The sequence below is a fragment of the Pungitius pungitius genome, chromosome 2, assembly GCF_949316345.1.
Source record: "Pungitius pungitius chromosome 2, fPunPun2.1, whole genome shotgun sequence".
NCBI classification, from domain to species: Eukaryota; Metazoa; Chordata; class Actinopteri; order Perciformes; family Gasterosteidae; genus Pungitius; species Pungitius pungitius.
In genome coordinates, this window is record NC_084901.1 from 23738206 (window position 1) to 23753867 (window position 15662).

General features: G+C 43.3%; 3 protein-coding genes across 3 annotated transcripts; 1 reads left to right on the forward strand and 2 right to left on the reverse strand.

Moving 5' to 3' along the window:
* Positions 1-125: 125 nt before the first annotated feature.
* Positions 126-3037, reverse strand: grhpra (glyoxylate reductase/hydroxypyruvate reductase a). The gene is made up of 9 exons (XM_037461441.2): positions 2757-3037; positions 2420-2550; positions 1832-1904; positions 1623-1739; positions 1452-1540; positions 1177-1278; positions 911-1046; positions 690-820; positions 126-587 (listed from the first exon to the last, which is right to left on the reverse strand). The coding sequence occupies exons 1-9, from the start codon at positions 2840-2842 to the stop codon at positions 466-468; spliced, it is 987 nt and encodes a 328-aa protein (XP_037317338.2). The 5' UTR covers positions 2843-3037; the 3' UTR covers positions 126-465.
* Positions 3038-3115: 78 nt separating this feature from the next.
* On the forward strand, positions 3116-12048 carry si:ch211-203d1.3 (protein phosphatase Slingshot homolog 3). The gene is made up of 17 exons (XM_037461439.2): positions 3116-3309; positions 4103-4262; positions 5605-5642; positions 5744-5930; positions 6547-6662; positions 6829-6897; positions 7652-7717; positions 7899-8081; positions 8255-8348; positions 8433-8561; positions 8806-8852; positions 8993-9139; positions 9801-10001; positions 10156-10378; positions 10555-10632; positions 10717-10803; positions 11065-12048. The coding sequence occupies exons 2-17, from the start codon at positions 4215-4217 to the stop codon at positions 11200-11202; spliced, it is 1851 nt and encodes a 616-aa protein (XP_037317336.2). The 5' UTR covers positions 3116-3309; positions 4103-4214; the 3' UTR covers positions 11203-12048.
* A 757-nt stretch (positions 12049-12805) lies between these two features.
* mrpl18 (mitochondrial ribosomal protein L18) lies at positions 12806-14182 on the reverse strand. The gene is made up of 4 exons (XM_037461442.2): positions 13925-14182; positions 13651-13819; positions 13106-13340; positions 12806-13013 (listed from the first exon to the last, which is right to left on the reverse strand). Exons 1-4 carry the CDS (start codon positions 13989-13991, stop codon positions 12936-12938), a joined length of 549 nt encoding a protein of 182 aa, XP_037317339.1. The 5' UTR covers positions 13992-14182; the 3' UTR covers positions 12806-12935.
* Between the last annotated feature and the right edge of the window lie 1480 nt (positions 14183-15662).

A 15662-nucleotide genomic window follows, 5' to 3' on the forward strand; every position in this document is an offset into this window, starting at 1 on the left:
TTTTCAATTTTTCACATTTCACATTACATGTACAATGACTAATTTTAGAAATGCTATTTTGCACACCTGGAGCATTATGAGTTGTATCATTGATGGATTTAAAAGCTGATTAAAGGAAAACCAAGAAGTATAAATTGTCTTTATTGCGAACAGTAGATTTTGTTTTTCTTTTTGAATGACACAGTGAACTGCATTTCTAAGCATGTGCTTGTGATAAGAGCTATTATTAAGGAGTGCTTCTAGTTTATTCATTAGCATCTTTTCCCAAGAACTTTAATGTACATAAGATGACAAAACCTAAGCGTTTCCTTCCTCAAATGCACACTATCAAACCTACGACAGCATGAAAAACTATCAAGTACCCAAGCATCATCCTTCTTTTCTTCCTCCCTTCACACGTAGGAAAGCCTTACTGGACCGGTATCTGTTAGAGGAGCAGTAGGCACAGCCCATCAGTTTCAGGGGCTAGAAGGTGAGTTCACTGGGCATGTCTGTGCCCTGTAAACCTCCCAGCAGGTTTTGAGCTGACAAAGCTCCCATGATGCCTCTCGTGGAGTAGGTGGCACTGCCAATATGTGGCAACACCACTGCACAAGAAAAGGAGAAGACAAAATATTTCCATTAAATGGAAAACCAATGGGAAAGGAGGACAACAACAAAAAAAGTGTGTTCACGTGCAGGCTGCTCACCACAGTTCTTTAAGGACAGGAGAGGGTGGTTTGTCGGGAGCGGCTCAGGTGTTGTGACATCCAGTCCAGCTGCAGCTATCTTTCCGCTGGTCAAAGCCTCGTGCAGATCCTCCTGGTTCACCACGGTTCCCCTAAAACCAAATAATTCACCATCTCTCCTCTTTTATCTTTATGTGATCGAACCGCAAACAGACAAAGTGTGCATTGCAGAGAATGTAGACCTGCTTGAGTTGACAAACACGGCTGTGTTTTTCATCTTGCTGAAGAAGGCCCTGTCACACAGCCCCTGGGTTTCTGGTGTCAGGGAGCAGGAAACCACAATGAAGTCGCTCTCAGCCAGCAGTGTATCCAAGGGAACTGACCAACAGACGAGAAAAAAAGCGAAACAAAAATGGAAAATAGTTTAAAAATGCATTTTTGTAATAGTTGTATGATCTTATTTGATTTTTCCTTTCGGTGGCCGTGTAGATTTACAGCTCTTTCTTACCAAACTCTCCTTTCAGCTCGGCGGCGTAGGCTTTGGCTGTTCTCCCGGAGTACAGCAGCCTTTTCACTCCAAAGGGCATGAGTCTCCGAGCAATGGCCATGCCTGAAGACAAGCCCAACCAATCATTCCCCCAAAAAACACATCTTAAACTTTTAAAAAACGACTGTAGTTGTGACACTGGATTTAGCTCAAGGTTCAAGTCCTACGTTATGCTCAATCATGCTGTCATGATTTTAAAGTGCCAAAGTAAATGCAGCAGTAATATCTAGCCTTACCAATACGTCCCAAGCCAATGACTCCCACTGTGCTGCCAGAAAGGCCGTAACCACACAGCCAGAGAGGCTTCCACGAGCTCCAGCCTCCACTGAGAGAGAGAAAGGAGAAGACTGGATTACCACCGTGCTATTCTCAGTCAAGACACCGATTGGCCTAGACGTGGGACTCACTTCTTGACCTCTTCTATTCCCTCTGGTAATCTGCGGGCAGCGGACAGCAGTAGAGCTACGGTCAGCTCTGCTGTGGCGTCTGTCAGGACGTCTGGAGTGTATCCAACGCGTATGCCACTGTTGATAATGGACCAATTTTACTCAGAAGCCACTTGATCCTTCACCCTAGTAGCTGAAGGTTATTTTTAAAAGTATGAGCTTTTTATTACCGTTTTTTTATTTCGTCGAGTGCCATGTGGTCAAACCCCACGGACAGGGTGCTGATGACTTTCAGGTTCGGCCCTGGAATCAAAGAGACCGGTTAAAACACTTACTGTACTACTAATTGATGTGTTTTAGAGATTAAATTAATGAGTGGGTTGATTCATTAGCTGATCATAACTAGAATGATCTTCAACAATTTATCATTTTATATTATTTCACAATGCAAATGGTTGTTTTCAGCATGTTACTTTTCTTCACGTCATTAAGTCAACTTGGAATATTTCATGTTTTATGTTTCACATTGTTGAGTCAAATAAGTGGCTGGTAGTTAAAGGGTAAAGAGGTATATTATGAAATGTAACACTGATCTTAATTTCTCTAATACTATCTTTAATTAAGATCTCCACTGGAGTGCTTTTGCTTTCGAAAGCCCCTCTGTGAAAGCTGTGTCCCCGGGACACCCTGCTTCATTTGGAATTAAGTAAATATATCAACACACACATGACGTGAACATGACATTTTAGTGTTCAGCCCACAAGATTAATATGCTTTCTCTAATAGATGCAACACACACACACACACACTATGAGTACCTGCAGCATCCAGAACCTCTGCATCGATCTTGTCTGACAGCAGACACAGGAGACCGTGAGCCCCCTGGACACCTCTGAGCAGCTCTTCCCTCTGCACGGGTTCATCCGAGTCCCACAGAGACACCTCACACCTGTTTGAGGAGAGAATGAGATGTCATGCAGTCAGACTTATGGATACAAGCTGACTGTAACGTTGGGTATATTTATAGAAGCTAACACAAGTGGGGAGCTTTAAGAGCTGTCTTCACGTGTGGTTAAAGGGCAAACACTTAAATTAAATTAACGTTAGTTAAATGCTGCCTTGCCCGTGCTAAATTTGATCGGTTTTAATGCATACACTCCAGCCGCTGACAGGATCTTCATCCCCTCCGGCGGGATGCGCCTCGTCACGAATACTTTCATGACTTTTACAACTGTCTGCATCTGGTTTAACGGTGGAAATGGAGAGCAGTTCTCTTCGGACCGCTCTGTGGGGCGTATGGACGTCCACGCAGTCAACGCTGGCGGGTTTTAACCTTGAACCTTTGCTCAGCGCTGTTGTGGGAAAACCCCGGTTTTCTCCACAGGACATCAGGAAGTTACTTCTCAATTTCACAGCACGGCGCATGCGTGGACGGTAGCGGTCGGCTAATGGATCCTCAACGTGCCCATTACGTGTGTTTGCGTATGACGTCATAGTTCACGCCCCCACGTCATGTCATCGGACCGCTCCAGTGGCGCCTGCTGCTCCGCTTGTTAGTGAGGACCATGGCACAGCCGCTGAGCTGTAAATGGTGAAAAGACTTCACCCTCAAAAGCGACAGAGGGCGGAATAAGTAGCACTTGACACTCGAGGAACAAACAAGTCCAGTCCGAAGCAGGAAATGAGTGGGGTCCAAGTCTGAAAGAAGGTGAGAAACTGAGACCTCTTCTTTTGGGGATTTCGAGGTGTTCACGCTTGCGGCGGCTAACGTTAGCGTCAGCTGTTAGCTTGGACCAGTTGTGACAGGCTAATTAACGTTAGATACTTGTTCGTGGTGGCGGTAACGAACCGCGGTCTGTTCGCTCCTCGGTTAGGATGCAACCACTTCGTTAGGCTTAATCACCAGTTAACAATGTCAGGACATAGGGCATTGAATTACCGTCATTGACGCGCTAAAGCCTATCACGTTTAGCTGTCATGTAATGCACGGTTTATTATCATTTAATAACGTCAAGCGTCCCTCTGCATAATGACATGAGACACATTCCTATACGTAAGACGTGCTTCATCAGCATTCAATGCACCCAATCTGGATGATTTTCTTGTAATTTAATCGAGTAACTCTTTATCAGATTAAATAACCATAATAAATGTCTGAATTCTGATGATCCCAGGTGGTGAATTATGAAAGTATCGAGGCACATTTTCACCACATTGATGCAAACATATACTTAAAATCCAATAAGTTTATTGAGCAAAGTTGACTTAATACTACTACTATACTATATCTATACTGTATCTCATGGTATATGTCCTCACATTCCCAACTCCACCTCTACTTAGTTTAACAAAAGGGAAACTGTTATGTAATCATTCCTTCTTGTTAATATCCTACCGATATGAAGCAGACAGTTGATTTCCTCAGACTCTTCTTTAGCAGTCTCTGATATAAAGCCTATCTATTATTGTAATCACACCCCAATATCCATATCTAATTTCAGAGCAAATTACAACTACGCCAACGGCAGAGTTGTGGCAGAGGAAACCTGCAGAGCCTGTCTGAACTTGCCATCAACAACAAGTTTAGTGGAGACACTCACCCTGTACTCTTCAATGGCTCTGTTGACCCTGCATAGGCTCCCATCCATCTCCGGCGCACCAGTGAGTTTAATCACCCGTACGCCTTGTTGCACACACACGTCGGGCGTTTTGCATCATATGGCAAGACATATTATTTTCTAAGCTGGATTTAAGAAGCGGGATTCAGAAGCACGTGTTGATGCCGGACCCTCTACGGTCTGCATACATTCCTGGGTGTGTCCCTCATCACTGCAGTTGCCTGACAAAAGAAGGAGGTTGTTGTACAATTGCTGCCAGGGAAGTGACGACATTGGTGGGCCTACAGGGCCAACATGCCACAGATATTGTCATCATCAAAGGGCCATTCACATTCATAACAGTGATGTCAGTTTGTTTTTTTCGTTCTTCTGTAATTTTTCAATGGATGCATATAATCATACAAGCACTGTATCATTAGACGCTTTAACTGCTCTCATTCTTTCACTCTATCATGATGATTATTTAACTTTACATCCCAGACTTGGCTTTTCTTGTGGTCTTTGTCATTGCCAACTAAACCATTAAGACCTGACTGTGGGTCCCAGTCCCATTTTTTGCATATTTTGTCACAGTATCTAATCACTCTGCTATCTTAACTTGTGTTCTCTCCTTTTTTCTTCTTCTTCAAACCCTCATCGTTCCTCTCCCGGCTCCGGCCCACTTTTCCTCTTTTTTTTCTTGACTTTGTCTGGACATGTCAGTTGCGTAACAGGTAATGTTACTGTCTCAAGTTTCTTTCTCTGTGAACTTGTGTTACTACTGCTACTTCTCTCTCTCTCTCTTGTTTCTCCCCCACTCTTTGCGTTGTATTTCTTCTTAACTTGTGATCCTTCTATAATTTCACTAGCAGTGCATTTAGGTGTTCTCACCCCACACCTCTAAGTGTCCTCCCCCCTGTGCTTAGATATTCTTTGTGGTTGTCTCCTTGCTTCAGTCTTCCACTGCATCGTATATGTGTTACACAACATTTCACTCAAGGAATTACTGAACGTTTTTTTTCTAGCGTTATGTGTCCACACTTCTCAAAAGCAAAGACTCTCACACACACATACACACACTCACACACTCACAGGGCCTCCAATGTTCCCAAAATGTGTTAGTGTGTCAACACTTTAGTACTCATCTCGTTAGAAACATGTTGCTATGGGAACATTAAAAGCTAACGTTTACTTAATTCATGTATTACAATAGTAGAATGTATCGGCCCTTAAAAATACTTTTAAAGAAGAGAAAGTCACAGTCTGCTGGAATGTAGAGGAGAAAAATTGTATGAATCATCTTCATTGAAACAAAAATGGTTTGAACAACTGACTCGCACACAAACTAAAGCTACATTTTGGTCTTCTTGATCTTGTGATTTACTTTTTTAATTATTTTTCATTAGGATGAAAGCCTCGAAAGAAGAGGGAGACTTCAGAAAAGGTAGATGTACACCTTTATTATCTTTGAAATGTCATCAAAATACAGTCCTAAAAGAACAATTCTGTGGATTTCAGCGGCATAATAGTAAGTGATTTCTTTAGGGAGAGCTTTGCCCTTGTGAAGGGGGCGGTCCTTCTGCTGGGAGATGGCGAGAGGGGGAGCCTGGATGAAGAGACTTTTGCCTCTCCGCCTTCTCCTGTTAAGGAAGGGGGTGGAGCTCAGGACACGAGGCGCAAACACCTCCAAGCCATGGTTGAACAGCTTCGACCAGAGGATACCGTTAAGCTGGTGAGGCCTCATGCTTCCCTGCACATTGAAAATCAGTTGAGTTGATTGTGGTTGAATCATCTCGCTCATCAAGCAACGAAAACAACTCATTCAGGAGCATTTCTTGTTCTGGGCTATCCGAGCCCTCACACAGGAGGTTTAAACACGTCAGTGTAAAGTCATTTTTGTGTTTATGAAATGATGCGGCACCGGGTAGAAGCCTCGGCAGGAGGCCTGAAGGGACTGGCTGTCAGTGTTGCCAACTTGGTGACTTTCTCGCTAGTTTTATCAATCTTTGGATTGGGTGCTGCTTGCTGCTTTCATCAGAAACATGCTGGGTGTTGGTTGGATCATTTTTATGAGCAGACTCCTGCTGGTTTCTCCAACATGGGACAATAGAACAAGTGTTTTCTGTGGACTGTAACCAGTATCTGTGTTTCTCTTTACACAACTTTTCCGATTGGATTTTAAGGCAGATACTATACTGCATTGGATAATTTTTGCTGTGTGTATTCAGACAGGTTTATGTGGTTTAATGAGTAACTTCATACTGCAAAATATGTTACACATAAAAGCCATTAAAAGCCCTCCCCCTTTGTCTCCCTGCTGCTCTCGTCTTGTGCACTCTGTCGTGCAGGCGGTGCAGTTGGAGTCCGTCAGCTCCGTCAGAGTCAGGTATCTGATCATTGTCTCCACCCTTGGCAACAAACAAGAGAGCATACTGCTAGGCATGGACTTCCCTAACCCAGACAGGTGTGTGTATGTGTTTGTTTGTTTGTTTGTGTGTGTGTGTGTGTTTGAGTAACCAAGATGCAGGTGTACTGTGTCGAAAAGATACTATTTCCATTCCGTTAATAATTTCTCATTTCGCCGTGTCAATGACATTTCCATCCTCGCCCTGTCTGTTCCCTCTTTGCAGCGATCGGTGCACCATTGGCCTGGTTCTGCCAATATGGAGCGACACACAGGTGTATCTGGATGGAGACGGGTATGATTCTTTTAGATTTCTTTTAAAAGGGGAATGAGGATCCAATTGAAACTGTAAATGAACAAGCAAGGAGTTTGTGAGGCTGCATCACAGACGGTGCTGGCTGATGTCCGGGATCCTGGCCAGCCATAATATGAATGAGTAATGATCTCTATTTGTGGAGCTGAATCATTCCCCATGAATTACAAAAGATTCAATCCGTCATTTAGACCCTTACATAAGCATGGAGCTCATGTCTTTTTGAAATGAAACGAACTTGCGCTCAGCCTCTTTCGGTCTCAGTACAGAAATGGTTAGTGAGAGTTAAGCGAGTTATAGTGGATCAAAGGTCCACTCCAACTCAATTTAGTGAAAGTCGTTGTGACCAGAACTACAGGCTTTGCATTGAATCAAATGATTGAGGGATGTTTGGCTTGTCGTCACTCATCACAGGGTTTTTCTTTGCTGTCGATGCTTGGAGGAAGATGTAAAGAAGGGAAATTGGCCGCTCTAAAAATAGGCCGTGGACTGCTGTGTTTGAACTAATCTGCTGTCACATGCAGTGTCAAATAAAAGATGATCTGACCTGCTGCCATGTCACACCAACCATGTCCCCCCTTACCAGGCTGTCCGCACATTTTTATTCATCACTTTCTTTACAAAAGACACAATTAGTTCAAAGAGGCCTCTTATTAGTGTTATTTCTTCTCCCTTCTAGTTTTTTATTCTTACAATTGGAGCTCCTACTTCTTCATTTCTCTGTTTTTTTCCACAGTGGTTTCAGTGTGACAACAGCTGAAGAGATCCGCATTTTTAAGCCTGTTTCCATGCAGACCATGTGGTGAGTTAAGTTAAATCCTCAGTGTCCTTACTATAGCATCCAGCACATCCCATCCTAGGGCCCCTCATCGACAACTACAGATCTTACCTCTCTTTAAATCTTGCCCTATCAACCTCCTGTAGATTCTTTTATTGAGTGTCCTCAAATAAACATCACCCTGTGCCCTCTCCTCCGCTTTAAGGACAGTGCTGCAGGCTTTGCACGGGTGTTGCGAGCGGGCGGTCAACAAAGCGTTGATCCCAGGCAATGGCCTGGAGTGGGCCCAGCACTACCAGCAGCACACCGAGTCAGACCGCTTGTGCCTCAACGAGTGGGAGGTCTTGAACGACTTGGAGTCGGTCCGCAGGGACAGTAATGGAGAGGGGTAGGTCAGATGTAAAGTGCTTCTGTACTGAAGGTGTAGCGCTTTTAGTAAATATATTAAGTGACGTTCCACCCCGGGTTATGAATGAATGTGGAGATGCAATAAAAAAAAAAATCTTCATAATACACACATTCCAGCCTGTGCTCAAGTTTCACTTTTTGTTTCATGGGTAGTTCGGCCGATAGAATTTCCAATGAGGGACTGATCAAAGAGCACCTGCGAGACATCATGAGGACTGAAGACCTCGACAACCTCACCTCTAAAATGGTAAGACAGGCGGGCAGAAAACGGAAGGTTACAAAAATAGGAGCATGTATTTTGCCTGTATGATTTAAATCTGTCCTTTTGCAGGTGCACTCTACGCTAGAGACCCGGATAGGCTTTGACATGAGACCCTTTAAGGAGTACATCGACAATGAGATCCTGGTTACCATGGCGCAGATGGACAAACCCTCCAGAATATTTGACTACCTTTACTTGGTGAGTGATTGCAAAGCTTCAAAGACATTGATATGCTTTATTATGCGAGGTGAAAAGTCTTGCTCTACGCTTTGGTGTATGAACTGACGGAAGTGAGCCTTAACCAGGATGTTCACATGTGAGCGTAACTTCCCCTTTGTTTAGAGAGAGAGAGAGCTGTGTTGAAAGCGATAGGGATGACGACTTTTTCTTTTTCCGTCCTCTGTGCCTCAGACTGAACCTCTTCTTCTTTATCTGGTTTCAGGGCTCTGAATGGAATGCAGCTAACATCGAGGAGCTGCAGAAGAACAAGTCAGTGTCTTCACCTGCAGCGTTTTCCATAGCTCTGTGTCATTCTGTTGTTGTTGGATTTCCCATTGTCTCTTGACAAAGATAATACGGAATTTGCATTGTGATTTACTGAGTCACTGAGGCTCATGTTTGTTTTTCAGTGTGGGCTACATCCTCAATGTGACGAGGGAGATTGACAACTTTTTCCCAGAGTCCTTCACTTATATGAACATCAGAGTCTACGATGTGGAGGCCAGCAACCTGCTCCCTCACTGGACAGACACATACAACTTCATCAACACTGCCAGGTAGTCCTGCAACCCTGAACACCAAAAGACACCTAAAAGAGTTGACGAGCATATTACATTTGTACCAACGTAATAGTTCAGGACACAAATTAAAACGAATGAAAACAATTGACCCACAAACCTGAAGCAGTAACCCGATAGTAGCTTGGGGTATGGAGAAGAAGCTTCGAGTTCTGCGGTTTTCTATTCAGGATAACTACTGACTGTAAAGTTGTATGGCTCATGGTGTCCAGCAAAAGTCCACAAAATAAGAAAAGGTTTTTAAAAAGTCTTTAATTTCTTTCAACCCGTGCCTCGTGTGGTTCCCAGAGCGATAAAAGACGAGGCACTCAATGCAGAAGCAGCATAAAGAGTCAAACCAAACCATTCCAATAAGCTGCTCAAAAGTGGTCTGTCTGATCGAGGCCTAACTACCCCATACACTGATTCAGTAACCTTCCAGCATAGTTTTACTAATGCCCTTTAAAACCAAAGTTTGAGTTGGATGAAATGATTGATGAATGAAGCTGGACCCAGGAGTGCATTTCTCATTAGCTGAACAACACTTTTTTGTATAATTTACCTTGTTTCTAGCTTTGCCTCAACAGCAATTTAGCATTTTTACTTTTATTTCCTTTTGAATATTTCTATAGCACTTTCTCTTGATTTCTGTGTACTGCAGGCAGCGTGGACAGGCCGTGTTGGTGCACTGTAAGATGGGCGTCTCTCGCTCAGCTTCCACAGTCATTGCCTACGCCATGAAGCACTATCACTGGCCACTGGATATGGCGTTGACCTACGTGAGGGATTGCCGTTCCATTGTCAAGCCCAATGACGGCTTCATGAAACAGCTGCAGACCTACAACGGCATTCTGAATGCGAGGTCAGGCATTGTGTTATTCCTAATAACACAATAAAAGGCTTTGGGGACACAAAAAACATAAACATTTCTGGAATTTGCCGCTGGTTGTGACTTTTTAGGTATTTATTTGAGTTAACATGAGAGGATTTTTAATGCATGTTCCTTCTGCTTCCAGCCAGCAGCGTCACAACGCCCTCTGGAGGCGAAAGTCGAGAGAACAAAGGCAAAAATCAATGCGCAAGGAGGAGAGAGTGGGGGAAGGAAAGCCAGAGGATGAGGAGGATGAGGAGGATGAGGAGGATGATGATGGGGAGGATGGGGAAGATGACTGTGAGCTGTCTGATGAGGAAGAGCTGGAGAGTCTAGATGAAACAGAGGATCCACAGCAGGACTTGCAGGTAATTATTTAAATCAATTTTATTGTACACCCTGGATCGAGTCCCCCACCCTCCCGCGAGCCTGTGCAGGATAAGCGGTTTGAAGATGAATGGCTGGAATTTTATTGTATTTTTTTAATCCTGCAGATTTTCTTATTTTTATGTACAATCCTTTTTGTCTTCCTAAACACACCCAGGTGTTTGAAGAGCCAACCCCCCAATCGGACACGAGCCAGACAGAATCACCGGTCATCACAGTAAATGAACCAAACTTGGTGAGCATGCAAGCGGTTTATATGCACGCGTCTCTTTGTGGTGCAAACTTTGATGCTCATTTTGTTTCTCTTTCTCACCTCTAGGTCGCTCCGAGCGTAAATCGCAGCGGCAGGATGAACCTCTTCTCCCTCATGCAGTCCATCAGCGATGAGGATAAAGGGCGTGAACAGGTAAGGAAGCAAAGTGAAAGTGTTTCAAAATATTTCGTTTTACCATTTTGAACACGTAAATGGTTGATTTGTACATTGAGAATATGTAGGAGGAGCCTGGTGTTGAAATTAAGAAATAAGTGGGAGATAAAAGCATAAAACAGATGGCAATAGTGCAGTTTTTAAAAATCCCACCAGATTATCTTCTTTTTAAAAAACACTCAAAGTTTTAGTTCAGTACCAATTCTTATTGCTTTTTCTACTTTCTTGTTGTTTTCAAAGCTGCTCGGCAGTCCGAGGCGGTCTCCAGCGCAGCGGATGTTTAGCCAAGGGAGACGGAGTCTGATCCACCAGAGTGCGTGTGTGGATCTTTCCCCTGAACCACGCAGCCTGCCAGAAGCCAGTGAAAGCAAACCCTGAAGGAATCAAAGACATGGAAGGCTGGGGAGTTACAGGGGCCCATTACGGTGCAAGTGGATGGAAAAATCCTCTTTTTTTGGGGGGGGGGGGTTTATGTTTGAGGTTTTTTGGATGATAAAGGTTTTAATTTATGTTTCTTTTCGTATCTCTTCATAATATTATAGATATTATTTTTAGAACACATCCTACCACGTGCAGACCTACTGGTTTCTACCTTTTCTCCTCTCCCCTCCTTCAGCTCACACGCCGACACTCCTGAGATGATTTCTATGCAATTACTGTTCTTTTTATTTTCCTCAGTAAATAGGAGGCTGTATGCTGCCAGTACAAGGTAGATGGTTTTAAATTTGTTTTCATATTCTCTTATGTTAATTATTCACAAATGGAAGTATTTCCTTTCTTCTAAGCTGTGCACAATGCACCAAGTTTGCCAAACAGTGTGTTAAATGTGCCAATCATATTATTAAATTAAAAATCTTTATCTTGTCAGTGCGTTAAGAACCAATGTCACCTGTTTTATTTTTATTCATTCTATTCAAATACCGGGGCTGTATGAGTGCCTTGAACCTGAGAATAACATGTGAAATATGAATGGCTGGTGTTTTTGATGTTTTTGCTATGGAGGTGATGGCTGAATATTGTATGAGTCGTGTGCGGTTTCGCTGATATCAGTGTAATTGTAACTGCCCAAAGTATTTGCATGTATACACAGATGTATCATCCAATAATTGCTGGCTGCATGTTATGTATTTATACATGTTAGAGAATATTCAGGGTTTTCTTGTGTATTCCAATTGACATTTAATGGACTGAGGTTAGTTATTAAAGATACTGTTTTCAGGCTTACCGCTGATGTGGAATATTCTATGTTCATGCTGTTATTTGTACAGTGGACCCAAGCTAAAGCCTATTTATCCTGCACTTTATTACTGCTACACACACACACACACACACACACAGTCCCCACTGCCGAAGTTAACATCACACAGCGCTAGGAAGATCATTTTCCCTTTTACATATTGTACACATCTGATTGCCTTTCTGTGTTAACCTCTCAAATGTCTGCAACTCACTCTTGTTTACAAAAAAGTAAAAAATAAATCACTCAAAACAAACTATCGTGAAAAAAGTTCAGCGGAACACGGCATCGTTGAATTGCTCTCATTCTGTACATTGATTCAAAAGAGCAGTCAGGCCACTGTCTTTTCTTTACACAACACATTCTTGAAAGATTTATGCATCGAGTCATTTAATGTGTAAAACAACTTTTTAAAATAAATGTTTTTCTTGCGGAGCCTGAAGTTTAAACTAGTTCAAACCTTTTAAGAGGTGATCAATTTTAAAATTTGGGGCTTTTTGGATGAATCCCAATAACACATGTCTAAACATTACGTGAAAACAAATGGGTTTTACTCCACTGCCTTTATTGATTTGTAAAAAGTTGCCTGATCAATGTGGTGGCCTGAACTCTCAATCATGTTATATTCCAACACTTCTAAGCTTTAGTTTTATTATTAAAAACATCAATGCTTTTACATGTCAAGTAGTTGTTTTCTTCTAGCTAACTTTTTATCTAAAAGAAAATGCACAGGGACAAGAAATGTTACCTTTGTCACGCATTTTGCTTCTTTATATTGTCAGTTATACTGGTCATCTTAATAACTACAGTATTCAGTCACAAAAGAGCAGAGGTACATAGAAGATTTTAAAATAACAACAGATGACGCATCAATTCAGGTATCAACGTATTTTCTTCTTGGTTCACTGAGGATGATTCCTCCCCCTTTAATTGCCGTCCTGAATGACTGCACCTGTGAAAGAGAATGTCCGGGAGAGAAAAACATGTCTTGAGGGGGAAACGGAAATGCATTTACTGACAGCAGTCCGTGTGGATAGCACTTACAGCGTCGGAGCGGTACGTCCAGGGAATCGCCCTGTACACCATCCTGGTGATGCCAGCCTGTTGGCACCGCTGTGCCAGCACCTCGCCCACAGCCTGACACGCTGCCACGCAGTTTGTGGAAGCCAGCTCCTTCTTCAGCGCCCACTCCTTAGTCGAGCAGGACAGCACCGGGACGGTAGAGCTGCTGGAGAACACGTGTGCCGTCACATGATGCTGGGTGCGAGAAAACTCCAACCTGAAAACACGGGAGGGACAAACGGGATTTTTTTTTAAAGTAAGTGTGACAGGAGTATTTGTTTTAAATTTGTAAACCCTCATTCAAAATAAGATCTTGGTCTCTGATATAACCGGTAAGGCCTTTATGTACAGTTTAATGAGTGTGGTGGCAGTCACCACTGCATCAGATTCATTACAAGACTTTTCAAAAAAAATTGTAAAAAAAATAAATGCCGAGGAAACAAACACGTGGTTCCTAATTTTTACATAAAAGCTGTTACAATGCACTTTGATTAAAATAATGCTTTTTATAATTCACACACACGCACCTGTGGTAGAACTCCCGGCGAGGCCAGATGGTGTTCCAGCCGCGGTCCTTCACGGCCAGAGCCAGCTGCTCCAGGTTCCGGGGGTTTCTGTTCACGAAGGTCGGGTTCACTGCTTCGTTTTCCTCCGCGCTGGGCTCCGGCTGAGAGGCCGCTCGACTCACACACCGAGCTGTGTGACAAACGAGACGATTCACAAGTCAACCGCGGCAGACTAAAACGCACCATCGGCGTCTCGCGTCAACGACGCAGCGGAAAGCTGAAACTTGTACGTTACCAGTCTGCTTAGCAGCCGAAACCGGACGTCGAATTTGTACCAACAAAAGCCGTAAACTGGAAGCCATCTTCTCCTGCAGCGGTTTTTTACGTCATAAAATGCACCAACTCTCAAAGTGTAGTCGACGGGCCGCCGCACAGCACGCAGCTCGCCATGTCCTTAAACAGATGACGGATTTCACGCGAGCTTTTCCTTGAGAATTCACCGTGACATGCGGAGCGCCATCTTTGACATTCAGACAACATCCGGTTTATTTGGTGCCACACTGGAAGCAGCACTAAAAGAAACAAACATCGGCACTTTGGATGTTCCGGATTTCTTAATAAAAATGTACACTGCGCTGTAGATTTTCCGCCTATTTACTAAACAGTATGTGCTAGTGGTGGAAGGTGATCACTTTAACCTTCCTCTGGTGTTCGGGTCGGCACCGACCCGTTTCCAAGTTTTAAATGCATTAAAAAACACGTAAATTAGTTTATTGCGTCAAGGCTTTTTGACTTTGTCAAGAACCTCTATATCAACAAAATAAAACAAAAAAAAATGTTTTCATTAAATTATAAAATGCTCTGGTTGAAATTATGACCTTTGTGTTGTTCGGGTCGGTTTCGACCCGGTTATAAAAGTCAGATTATAAAGCAATAATAAGAACCAAAACTTAAATCATAAGTGAACTGTCAGCCAAAACACTGACAGACAGCTCCTCTCCCAATCATGTGAGCTTTAGGGAATGCTCATTTTGAGCTATTTATGCCATTGTCACTAAAAAGAGTCATCATTGCTATGACAAACCTGGAAGGAAAAAAAGTCCAGGGCGACATGTGGAAAGACATTGATGAGGAATACCTGGATGCCTGTATTGGTGTTCTTCTTCTTGCTGGAGTGTACAGATCCTGCAATGAGGCCACTGATAGTCTTTGGGACGCATCGACAGGAAGAAATATTTTCCACGCAACAATGTCACTTCAGACCTTTCGCATGATATCAAGAGTCCTCAGATTTGACAACAGAGATACCAGAGCAAGATCTGACAAGCTTGCCCCCATCAGGGATGTCTGGGAGAGATGGACGCAGCTCCTTCCACTGATGTTCAACCCAAGGGCAGAGGTGACAGTGGATGAACGTCTTGTCCCTTTCCGAGGAAAATGCCCCTTCCGGCTATACATACCCAGTAAGCCAGGGAAGTACGGCATAAAAATCTGGGCAGCCTGCGATGCAAAAACCAGCTATGCCTGGAATCTGCGAGTGGCATCCCCGAGAAGAACCAAGGAAAACGTGTGGTCCTCGATTTGACTGCTGGACTGCAGGGTCACAATATCACTTGTGACAATTTTTTTACCAGCTATGACATTGGACAAGAACTTCTCAGGAGGAAACTTACCATGGTGGGCACAGTGAAGAAAAATAAACCTGAGCTACCTGCTGAAATCTTGCAGGTGAAGGACAGGGCTCCACTTTCCTCAAAGTTTGCTTTTACAGACACCACCACTGTTGTCTCATATTGTCCAAAAAGAAAACGGAATGTGATACTTATGTCGACGATTCACAAAGACGCAGCTGTGTCATCAGGAAGTGACAAAAAGCCCACAATCATCCTCGACTATAACAAAAACAAAGGAGGAGTGGACAACCTGGACAAGCTGACTGCCACCTACACTTGCCAGCGAATGACCAGGAGATGGCCAATGGTTGTGTTTTACAACATCATTGATGTGTCTGCATGTAACGCATTTGTGTTGTG

What these genes read in the sequence shown, in the direction of transcription:
- grhpra (XM_037461441.2), bottom strand. Translation starts at nt 2,842, where the DNA reads ATGCAGACAGTTGTAAAAGTCATGAAAGTATTCGTGACGAGGCGCATC. An exon ending in ATCCTGTCAGCGGCTGGAGT is followed by an intron (nt 2,551 to 2,756) that starts GTATGCATTAAA and finishes CTCCTCAAACAG; the next exon opens with GTGTGAGGTGTCTCTGTGGG. An exon ending in AGAGGTTCTGGATGCTGCAG is followed by an intron (nt 1,905 to 2,419) that starts GTACTCATAGTG and finishes CTTTGATTCCAG; the next exon opens with GGCCGAACCTGAAAGTCATC.
- si:ch211-203d1.3 (XM_037461439.2), top strand. Translation starts at nt 4,215, where the DNA reads ATGGCTCTGTTGACCCTGCATAGGCTCCCATCCATCTCCGGCGCACCA. An exon ending in GTGTATCTGGATGGAGACGG is followed by an intron (nt 6,898 to 7,651) that starts GTATGATTCTTT and finishes TTTTTTCCACAG; the next exon opens with TGGTTTCAGTGTGACAACAG. An exon ending in AACGGCATTCTGAATGCGAG is followed by an intron (nt 10,002 to 10,155) that starts GTCAGGCATTGT and finishes TTCTGCTTCCAG; the next exon opens with CCAGCAGCGTCACAACGCCC.
- mrpl18 (XM_037461442.2), bottom strand. Translation starts at nt 13,991, where the DNA reads ATGGCTTCCAGTTTACGGCTTTTGTTGGTACAAATTCGACGTCCGGTT. An exon ending in TTCGGCTGCTAAGCAGACTG is followed by an intron (nt 13,820 to 13,924) that starts GTAACGTACAAG and finishes TTTGTCACACAG; the next exon opens with CTCGGTGTGTGAGTCGAGCG. An exon ending in CGCCGGGAGTTCTACCACAG is followed by an intron (nt 13,341 to 13,650) that starts GTGCGTGTGTGT and finishes CCGTGTTTTCAG; the next exon opens with GTTGGAGTTTTCTCGCACCC.